The 11991-nt window shown below is 42.0% G+C and overlaps 1 protein-coding gene across 1 annotated transcript; it reads right to left on the bottom strand.

Moving 5' to 3' along the window:
- Positions 1–9613: 9613 nt before the first annotated feature.
- Positions 9614–11678, bottom strand: LOC133928068 (uncharacterized). The gene is made up of 5 exons (XM_062374352.1): positions 11520–11678; positions 11068–11217; positions 10607–10672; positions 10016–10312; positions 9614–9928 (listed from the first exon to the last, which is right to left on the bottom strand). Exons 1-5 carry the CDS (start codon positions 11676–11678, stop codon positions 9614–9616), a joined length of 987 nt encoding a protein of 328 aa, XP_062230336.1.
- Positions 11679–11991: the final 313 nt, after the last annotated feature.

Raw genomic sequence — 11991 nt, 5'->3', positions numbered from 1 at the left:
CCTCTCTGCTCTGGATGGTAGAGCCAAGCTCGTGGGCCGCACTGAGTTGCTTCGAGAGGAAGCATCTGCCGCCCTTATCCCCCACATATGTGTCTTGATCCTTCTCTCTCCCTTACTTCCTGCTCACTCGGCCGGACTCAACAGAGCAGAGCAGAGCCAAGCAGCATCACGCCGCCATCCAATCTGTCATGCTTGAGGTCCAACTAGCCTCGGCCAGGCCAGGTGAAGCATTGGGGTGGATCACCCGACACCCCCCGCCGCCTTCCACGGCTTTCCCCGCGCGAATCAAGCTCGCTCATGCCAACTTCCTCGCCTCCGGTAGCCATCTCCGCCTATCCACTGCTGAGCTACCTCACCGTTGTCTCTTCGCATCAACCGTCTGCTTGGTGAGCTCCCTAATGCCCTCATGTAGCTAGTGCACATGCTTTTTTTCCGTTTGGCCGATCACCGGCGCAGCTTTCCTCAGCGATCGAGCTATGGCCGCCCGTCGTCGGCCCAGCTCCGGTCGGGCTCACCGGCCGTGAGTACCTCGAACGGACTCCCCGCATCAATATGAAGCCATTGCCTACAAAATTGGTTTATTGTTCAGCTATTAATTTAGCTAAAACTTGTAAAATGCATAGAAAATCGAAAGTTGCTCCAAAAATTGTGAAACCAATTTTGTTATGTTTGCATGATCATAATCTACATGTTAAAAACACTAGGAGATGTGAAATATGTACTGGAATTTCATTAGTTAATGAAGATGGATTTAAGATTTGTTAATTCATAATTAATTATTGATAACTCCAAAATTGATGAGGTCAATTTTGTTAATACTATTTTGATATACCTTGTGCAGCAAAAATAATCACCTGCATGTTAGATATGGTTAAATTCCTATTTAGGGTTAAGGTTTGTGTTAAGCTTAATTAATCCAGGAAATGATTAGATGCTTAACAATAATTCAAACTAAGGAAAACCTTTAATCCTTTAAAACTTATGTATGATGCATTGCTTCTCCACTATTGTCATACACTATGAAGCATCCGTCATTCCATGTCGTCCATGTTCATCATTGCATGCATTCTTCAGTATTGAACGAAGGTCCGAAGCGTGACGCGAGCGCGATTAAGGACAACGCCAACCTTCCGCATTTCTGAAAGTTCTATGCGGGAAGTATTGGGCAAACTCTGGAGCAACAAGACAAGCATCTAATCATATTGCATCCTTTATTCAAATTGAATAGAGTCTAAATTGATAAATTATGCTTTATGTATATTTGCATATGTTGAGTCCAGTGTCGGGCTGATATGGGTAGAACTTATGTTGATGCATTATCTTTACCTTGACTTATTGATGAATCCTTATCCTTGTACCTTCATGATATAGTCGGTGTCTAGCTTCAAGGATTATTCGAAATGCTTAGCAATGCTTAAGTCCTTGGTAGAAGTCGAGCGACGGTGCTACCGTTGTTCACGAGCCTAGAGCTTAATCATTGTTCATAGATACAAAGATGAGATTGAGATGTGAGATTGAGATGAGATGTGGGTGATGTTAGGGGTATCTTCTGCTCAGGAGGAGTCCTCTGGGTAGTTCGGGAGAGGAGCCAGGATGCCATAGACCCCTTGCATCGTTTAAGGCCGTCCGTCGGTGCAGTTGACTCTAGCACTTTCCGTACTCACCGCATGCTGATCTAATGGTAAGATAAGCTGATTATCATATGCCATATCGACACTTGCCTTGTGGCTGTATGACGCGTAAGAGAAAAAGAAAATGAGAAGCAAGGTGTCGAGGAGTCGAAGCATGACCGGAACTTGCTCGTGCCCTGGTGCCATAGGGGCATTGCAAGTAGTGGTTCTGAGTATGAGAAAGGTTGATACAAGTACCCCCTTGTATGTACTTTCGCGAGTAGCATAAGCCGAATGGTTCTCGAGTCGTGTGGGTAAAGTTATACCACCTGCAAGGTATAAAAACATTTCAAAATGCCACGCTCTCGCTCATAAGCATGCTTCCATTCATTTGCATCGATCATAGAGTTTACAAATGTGGGATAAGGTTATGGTATGATGAAAATGGTCGGTGGTTTTTGTTGATGGGATACTATGATTCCTATACATACATGCTCAAGTTGTGGTTTGTAGGGCACACTAGTATGTCAGTTAAGTATATATGCTCACACGTAGGTGTACAGGTTGCTTACCGCATATATTTTACTTAACTCTATTGTCTTACTCTTGCTAATAGCTTAATGCACGATCCTTGGAGTCGGACTATTTATATGTACCCTATATAGATTAAGTCATACGAGTACCTTCGTATTCACATTGCTCTTTCAGGTTCTACTGGTGAGGGTGAGGCGGTGTTTAGCTACTTCGTGCCCGCCGATGCAGGTGGTGGGAAAGAGTAGTGCATCCTACTCTGGTGAGACGTAACTTTTGGGGTGGAGCCTAAGGGCATATGGCTCCACTCTCCTTTTGTTGTTGTTAAGGTTTTAATCTTCCGCTACGTAGTTTCTCTTTGTGTAAACTGTTGCAAATGGTTGCATGCTTAAGAACTTGTATTACAACTTTAATTACTCACTCTTTCTTAAGCTATGTTGTGATTTACATGTTGGAAAGATATATATTCTGATCTTAGACACAAAACATGTGTCGGGACTACCGAGATGATATTCTGGTTAATCATTGAGGTCGTGATTGCGAATAACAATTCTCATAATAATTAATTAGAATACTATTTGGACGGTTCCTCACATGCCATGCGCCCATTCATGTTTTTTAAGGCATAGTCTCTAATACGCCAAAGGTCAATTAGGTTATTTTCCATGCATTTTGGTTGTCTGGTATGGAAATAGAATATTGGCATTGGTGATCATGTTTTCTAAGACATAATCTCTAATATGCCAAAGGTCAATTAGGTTATTTTCCATGCATTTTGGTTGTTTAGTATGGAAATAGAATATTGGCATTGGTGAAATTGTAAATATTTGCAATCGAGGAAATAAATCATCAGACTAAAAGAACTAGTAAAAGGTAGGAACGTGCTATATGTTAGTCGACTGAAAAAGAATGTTTTTGTCGATTGACAACGCATAACCGATCGCCTACCATTATGTCAGGTAGGAACATGCTAAATTTAAGGTGACTGGAAATTAGATGAATTCTCAGTTGATGATATTGACCATTGATGAAAATATAATAGCTAGTATTGCTTGTAGTGGTATTTTAGCTCAATTGTCTTAATGGGCCCTCAAAGTAAACCCGATTATATATTCCAGTTCATAATGGGCCCATGAAACAAACCCACCTATCTGTTTGAGTTCGCTACCCGGCATTCAAGAAAGACACATTTGTCTATTTTAGTTTAATGGGTCGGTAATTCCGACTGATAACGAAATGGGCTAAAATATATAGATTAATGGGCCAAGAAGCATAGTTATATTTGGCTACAATCACCTACACTGTTCTATAGTGAAATACCTAATATCCCCTTAAGCTGATGTACAAGTGCGTAGAGAGATAGAGAACACAAAGGAAAAGCTCAAGATTAGAGGAAGGCATATAGTAATGCATATTATAAAAAGAAGTTGGCAAGATGACATGGACATAAGTTAATAGTTTGTCAGTTGACTAAAGTAATTACTGGCCAATGAGCTATGCTAATACAAATATATATTTAGGATAAATGATGCAAAATAATTACGAAATTAAAAAAATTAATAATAGTATACAATACAAGTATTTCTATGGTCTAATAATTACATATCACCTAGTGAACCCAGACAAATGATAGATAAAAAATGTATGAACAAACTCTATTCATTTATGTAGCTGATAAACAACAGACACAACTGTTGTAATGGGAGTTAATAATTAAGAAAAATGGAAGTAAATCGAATTTGGTGCTTCAATTTGCATTTATTATTGTTCACTTACACCAATATTTCATATCAATCAAAATCATATTACATTTTTTCTTATAGGAAATGAACCAAATGAGTTCTGCAGAGGTTCCATATATTTGCATGCACACTCGACAAGAACAAGTATAGTGCATTAAATTAGTACGAACTACTGAATCAATCGAGAAGCAATTTCTTGGAAATTTTCACACTCAAATTTATGACCAAATACAGGATACTGAATTCCTAAAGTATATAGGTATTGGCCCTACTAAACAATTTCCTATAAAAAGTCAAAGTTTACTGATATCAACATACACAAATTGGACAAAGGAAAACCAGAAAATAGTATCATATGTCAGGAGGACAACTATAAAGGTATTTGTTGCTTTGAAATGTAAATTGTAACAAAGTTTAATTGATATTTGAGGAACTAAAATATAATTTATTGATGATACAAGATATTTAGCTTGCAAAAAAGCACAATAGGTTAGAAAGGTTGAAAAGGTGATTAATTAAGATTTGATCCCCCCCCCCCCCTGAAATTGTAATATTTGTATATAGAAATTGCACTGCACAAGTTTTACAGTTGGTTCAGTTAACAAATTGCAAAAAAAAAAGGTGATGCGAGTGGAACAAAATACGCCCAAGTTCGAGCTTGTGCATATCAAATTAGCAAGAAAATAGATAAGACACTACAAAATGGTCTAGCGATGTAGCAAAAGGAGAATAGGTCGCAAAGGACAGTTACCTGTCTTTCAAGTTTGTAGCTTCACAGCACCTCACCGGACCAAAATGCCAATAGAGTTTCAATTGGTTCAATGCTGGGTATTTCATTATCTTCATTCATGGTTGGCACCTGATTAGCAATGTCAAAAGTGCACATCATGGTATCCAATTTGTGGATTTATATGGCGCCATGAATATTTATAACATATATAGAGATTAGTTAATAAGATCTAAAGTATGTGAACTATCATCAAATGTAAATGCAGGTAGGTGAAAAGAGTAAGGAAGGGGAAGTTGAGAGTGTTGAAAGGTTTCCTTCAAAAAATTGTGGGCTCAATTATTATGATGAGGTAAAATACTTTGCATAATTTCAAATGTATTATCAAGTAATTGTAGTGCTAATATTTGCAATTTATATATAAGTTGAATGCAATTTCTATTATTTACATATGCAAATATATACACGTGAGGCATCAACAAGACAAAAAGTAGGAATCACTTCATGTACCGGGCAAAAGAACAACATTTGATGAGATGGGTGTAAGACATTCATTTGGCACTATAAGACGGTCAACAACAAGTGGAGGGAATATGATTTGTCTTGGAGATGTACAAGAATATCTTTTTCTTTTTTGTTAGGATCTGTCCAAATTGTATTTGAATTAATCATTTGGGAGAACATTTAATAAAATGAGAGCTAGCACACATCCGTCTCACAACGTGCCACGTGCTAACCCACATCTCATCACAATGATCATAGCCACCAATTATTAACTGAAATCTAATTCCAACAATCCCGGTATGTGTGCGTTGGTAACTCCTAGAAAAACTATTACCCACACATACCTTTAATAACATGAATATCACAACATCACAAATATACAAGGGTTCAAAAGATTACAAGTTGAACCAATTAACCAAAGACAATATTTCATCTAGCGTAAACATATATACATGCATAGAAATACACAACTAAAGAAATAAAACCGGTGACACCATTTGCCGACAGGCAACCAACCGGGGTTAGAGTAGTATAACCGTTGGTCGCCACCACACTGCTCTCGGTGGAAAACAAGTAGCTGGCACTTAACTTCACCTAAAAAGAAAAGAAGCAGTGTGAGTACGAAGGTCTCGTAAGACTTAATCTATATTGGGTATATATAATAACCCGACTCCAAAGATTATGCATTTGGATAGATTAGCAAGGAAATAGTTACAAGGTTAAATAACTTTATATGTGAAAGCAAATTTTTGATATAACTATGTGAGCATCTACACTTAACCACCTAGGCCATTCTATCATGTAATCATCAACATAAAAATATATGTAGTTGGAACCATCATAAACATATTTGTGATTAGAACCATCTCAACCACATCCAACATATCATACCATATCATCCCACATTCGTGACTCTACGATAGATGCGGATGGACAGAAGCATGTTCATGATCGAGAGTGCGGCAATTCGAATTGTTTTTACACCATGCAGAGGGTACTCCATTACCCACACGACTCGAGTACCATACGGCTTGTGCAATTACAGCTCCACACAAGGGGTACTCGTGTCAACCTTTCTCGTACTCGGAACTACCTACTTGCACATGTCCCTATGGCACCGGGGTTATCGCTAACGTGTCACGGACACCTCCGACTCCCCGCCACCTTGCTTCTTCTTTTCTTTTTTATTACGTGTCATAGGGCCGCAAGGTAAGCGTCAGCATGGCGTATGATAATCGGCTTGTCTTACTATTAGATCGACATGTGGTGATCACGAAAAGTGCTAAAGCCAACGACATCGACGAACGGTGCTTAAATGATGTAAGAGTTCTATGGCATCTGGATTCCTCTCCTGACCTACCCCTAGCACCGCCCACATCTCGTCTCATCCTCACTCTCATACAATACATATTGTTATTATCATTGTGAACACTAATTCACCCTATAGCTTGCGAACGATGGAACATTCCACTACTCGACTTACACCAAAGACATATGCATCGCTAAGCATCTCGTACCACTTTTAAGCTAGACATTCTCATGATTATAGCCAGGTTACAAGGATAGAGATCTTCCATACAAGATAGAGATAAATACAATAATTAGGTGGTACCCGATTTCCCGACATCAACTAACTCAACACGCGTGACATACATAAAGCATAGTTTATCTATTTAGACACATATGATCCAATGTAGTAGGTAGAGTATGCTTAGATATTTGTCTTTCTGCTCCACTTCACAAACACGAACAACCACGAGAAAACATCTCAAGAAAAGATGTCACTCTTCAGAACGTCATTCACTAAAAGAATGAAAATGCATCGCAATAAGCCTACAATGCATGATCATGAACAAAATGCAATGTAACATGTTATTACAACAATTTTCCTAGTTAGCAAAAGTCAATCGAAGACTGGAAAAATTGGCTTCAACAATTTTGGACTTGCGATGAATTAACAGTGAATTAGTTAAGCTTTAACCTAATTAATTAATGTTAGAAAGTTAATTAACTATTTAATGGTTATGTATATTTTTACTAGGTAGAGGAGGTTATTATGAAATCAAAAAAATTAGTTTCATAATTTTTGGAGCTATATGGAATCTATTATGAATTTTACAAGTTCTGGCAATAGTAAACTGCATTGAAACGGTTCTGTCTGAGTGACCATGAACAGGCCGCTAACATGGGCGGTTAGATTGCTGGAAGTGGTGGTCAGACCATGAGAAAACATGATCAGACTCCTGGGAAGAGCGTTGGTTTGATTTTCGACGGTCAAATTGGCACGAGGGACGGTCTAACACCCTTCCGATGACGCCTTCGGCCAAAACCGGCACCTAAACGCTCCATGTAACTAAGGGGATCAATTTTAGATGGTTTGAGCATCATTCATGGGCGCTAATTAAAACTTCTACTGCTTTCTAAAACAAATAACAACCTTAGCCTAGATAAAAGAGAATGCAACTACGTGATTTAAACTAGGACAAGGCAACTAAACAAGCAAGATAACTAAGAGAAAGAACGGTAAAAAGAAAGACTTGCAAGAACCAAGATACTCAAAGTACAATGCGGGAATGTAAATAGTTGGAGAAGAGAACACCAATTTTTTTTCCGAGGTTTCGAGAAGTTGGCACTTCCCCTTAGTCCTCGTTGGAGCATTCACCAAGGATGTAGCTCCTCCTTGAGTCACCAAGACTCAAGTGCTCCCTCTTGATTGCCCCTTCTCTATCTCCGGATTGGCGGGCATCAAACCAAGTACATCATCTCTTCCCGGGGCTCCCACAAGTCCTCCAAGAGCTCACCGAGAACACCTTCGATCACCAAGACCGTCTAGGTGTTACCAACCACCAAGAGTAACAAGCTTCAAGCTTCACTTGACAAAGACAAAGCCTAAACAACAGCTAGATGCACACTTGTTACTCTCCAAGCACTAAAGATGTCCTTAATCTTCAACTAAGAACTTGAAATTAAACACAAGTGCTCTCTCTTGCTTCTAAATGACACACCAAGTGTATGAGCTACTACAGGGTCGCAAGAGCAACTTATGAGTCAAAATGAGTGGGTATTTATAGGCTAAGGATCAAGAATTAGCCGTTGCCTAACAACCCAGAATTTTTCTTAACGCCGGAAGGTCCGGTGTGAATAACTCTCTCCACATCGGAATATCCGGTACTAATACCCCTGACAGAATAGCCGTTAACTGTTCCATTAGCCGTTAAAGCTCCGGCGTTTCATCCGGACTAACGCCGGATCATCCGGCGCATTGAAACCTGCCAGATGATAGTTTGCAACCTCTCTGTATAAAATCATCCGGCGTTTACTCTTCACTACGCCGGACCATCCGGCGTGTAGAATCAAGCCGAGACTGCACTGCAAATATTGCACCGGTGATCTCACCACTCGAACGCCGGACCATCCGGCGTGGACTTCAACAATTTTACAACTCAGAACTCTTAGGAAATTGCTCCGGTGAGTACACTCTTCATACAGAGGATCATCCGGTGAGTTGAATTTTCGCTGAATTTATCTAATTCAAACAATCTTGAGTTCTAACTTCTTGGACACTGAACCAAAAGCTTGTATGACCAACCTAGCTCTAGAAATTTACGTGTGTGCATCAACTATGTATAGACTCACCTAGGTCAAGCTACAACTCTTAACCCCCCTTTATAGTACGGTCGAAAGACTAAAAAGAAATAGAACCTATACTACTCTAAGTGTCCTTCATCTCCTTGTGACACTTAGAACTAGAAGATCCTTAATCTTCATGCACCGGTCCTTTGATCGTCCATATAAGCGCTTAAAGGGCCAAGAGTATCAAAGCATCATTGTGAACTCAGTTTTTCTTTTTCTTTGATACTGTTCAAAACGCATATGTTAGTCACAATGATACGGTTGTCATTAATCACCGAAACTCTTACCTCTTACCTAGGGGCCTAGATGCTACAATCTTCCCCTTTTTGGTGATTGATGACAACACGTACTAGAAGTAGAGATATGAAATTGAAGAGCACCCTACAAAACTATGCAATTATCGGCATATATCAATTAAACAAGAGAAAGTGTAGAGCTACAACGACCTGTCATGCTAGTATAAATAAGAATTATGCGCGCATGACAATAAACACAATGTAATGACAAGCGAAACACATCCATATAGAGAACCAAATAGCCTGTCATTACATCAAAAACCATAAGATCCAACAATCCAACTTAACTACCCAAAAACCTAAGCTCCCCCTGAATCAAAACCTCACTAGACTCTCCAGCTACTCTCTCTCTACCAACTCCCCCTATCACTAGACTCTCCCCCTTTGGCATCGAAGCACCAAAAAGAGAAAACTAGGACATGACTAAGCATCCGGAGCTAGAGGAGACTGAGGATCTGACGCTACCAAAGAAGGTGTCACGACGAACTGAGAGCCGTCGACCTCAGAGTCTGAGCTGGACGGACTGTGACCCGCAGCTGCTGTCACCTCATCAATCTGATGCTGCACTGACTAAAGAGTAGCATCTGGCTCATCAAGTGCAGGCTCAGCGACTGGTGGAGGCACGACTGGCTGCTGCTGCTCAGTAATTGTTAGCTGTGGAGTATCCTCGAAGCGCAGAGGACCAGTGGGCAGAGGTGAAGTCAATGACGGTAACACTGGCCTCTGAGATGTCCCGACAGGCTCTGAGAGAACTCTGGTGGCCAAAAGAGCTGACAGTGGAAAGCTGGACTCCAGAGTACTGAGCAGACTAGTGCTGCCGCCAGGGAGGGGACTGGGGACTGGAGCTGGTGCTGGAGCTAGTGCTGGCAACTGCTGCCCTAGCTGCTGGAGCAAAAATAAGAATAACCGAGTGTTGTTCTCCCTGTCGGCCAACAGAGCCTGCTGCTGCTGCTGAAGGGCTGCAAGCATGGCCTGCTGCTGCTGCTGGACAGACTGGATAATCAGTGCCTGCTGCTCCTGCTGGTGAACGAAATCAGCCTGATACTTCAACTGCTTCTCCTCCTGGGCTGCCTGCTGCTGAAGGATCATCTGCTGCTGCTGCACCATCATCTGCTGCAGGAACTGAGAAAATTCTGAAGACTGTGCAGCAGGAGGTGGCACTGGGGGGGTCGTCTCAGGTGCTGAAGGAAGAGACACTGAAGGTTGTGCACCCTGAGTAGACTTGCCTGCCTCTTGATCGTGACGATGTGGGAGAGGCGGCAAGAACTCCTGGTCCGCAGAGTCTGAGTCACTGTCAGAGACTATGTCGAGGAATGCCTGTGGTAACTCAGCCTCGGCCTCTGCAAGGGCCTCATCCTCAGCAGCCACTCTCTCTCTCTCCTCAGGTGGGATCTGCTCCTGAAAGTGAGCCATCGCTCGCTGACCACGACGCCTGTCAGTAAGAGGAGCTGGAGCATACACCTTGAAAGACCGAGAAGACTTGTCAGTCTCAAAGAACTCTGGGGGTCTGGTGGTTTGAGCAAGCAAAAAAGATATGATATGAGCATATGGTTGATGTCTGACCATCGTCATCCCATCGGTGATCACATCCTCGATCTCACACAGAATGAAGTCCACAATATCAAACCACTGGTGAGTGAAGATGGATAGAATCAGCCACTGCTGAAGACTGGTGATCGACTCTGCGTTCCCAATCCTCGGTAGCAAGCTATACCTCAGAGCATTGTGAATGACTCGCACCTCCGGTATCAGCATATCTGGCAGTCTCCGAGAACCGGGAGGGAACAGCGGCCTGAACAGAGGTCGGATCTGGTCATCCGTCGGGAAGATCCCTCCAATCAGACCACGGCGAGGAGCGCTGGCTCCTAGATAGACAATCTCATGCAAACTCCTGTCAGACTCCTACAGCCTCAAAGCCTCGAGAATGTCGGTCCTGTACAGCCTCTGGAACTCTCCGTGGAACATGAACTGCACAAAAGATCTGTCCTCTGCGATCCAAGCTATATAGCATAGAAGACTCTCACCCAATCCTCAACATAATGGTCTACATCTGTCAGCAAATCTGTAAGGCCTGGAATCGAGTCAAAGTGGCACCTCACATCTGCTCCCCCTGCGGCTATCCCCATATACCTCCAGTTGAGCGTCTTGTGAACGCTCAAACTGACCTTCAGCTTCTGATATGAAACAAAGAAGCTCTCCTGCAGGAGAGTATGGAACCTCGGGTCTGCTCCCTCTTCTCTCTCCTAAGGAAACCACTCGTCAATAGGTACAAACCGTAGCTTCTTGACCTTTGGTGACTTGTAGGAAGTTAAGTCACGCAAACGTCTCTCCGCCCGTGGCTGAGGCTCCCCTGACTGCTGCTGCTGCTCCTCCTCCTCCTCGGGCTCCGGCTCCTGACGAGTCCTCTTCCGGCTGCCTGATTGGTCCTCTTCCGGCTCACCCCTCTAGCGGAACGGGAGCGGGTGGATCGACGCACATGTGTAGTGGTGTCTCTGATCTCAAACCCCTGCCCCTGCTGCTGCCTATTGTAGGCATCCACTGCTGCATTTGCTCTCTCCCACTCCTTCTCAGTTGGAGTCCTCTTAGCCTTCTCAACAACCTTGCCCTTGCCCTTGTCAGTGCGCTCACGACCCATCTGAATAGATGAAAGATAATGACGAGATGAGCGAACGCATTGGGTTTATGAGATTTTCAAGAAAAGAACCCCAAACAGACCCTAAGCATGTAAAAGATGTGAAAATCAACAAATATGCTAGGATTTGGATTACGACACAAGATAATGGATCAATTTGCAGAGTATTTGAGCCAAATTTGAGCAAATTGATCAAAAGGACAAGAATTTAAGGCAATATTGGATGAACTTGACGAATTTAGCAATTGAAGCTCAAAAATTATGATCATGACCTCAATTTATGATAGTTGAAAGTCAATTTTCACAAATTGCAAGA

This window comes from Phragmites australis, chromosome 9 (assembly GCF_958298935.1).
Source record: "Phragmites australis chromosome 9, lpPhrAust1.1, whole genome shotgun sequence".
Lineage (NCBI taxonomy): Eukaryota > Viridiplantae > Streptophyta > Magnoliopsida > Poales > Poaceae > Phragmites > Phragmites australis.
This window is presented reverse-complemented; position numbering and strand designations above follow the sequence as displayed.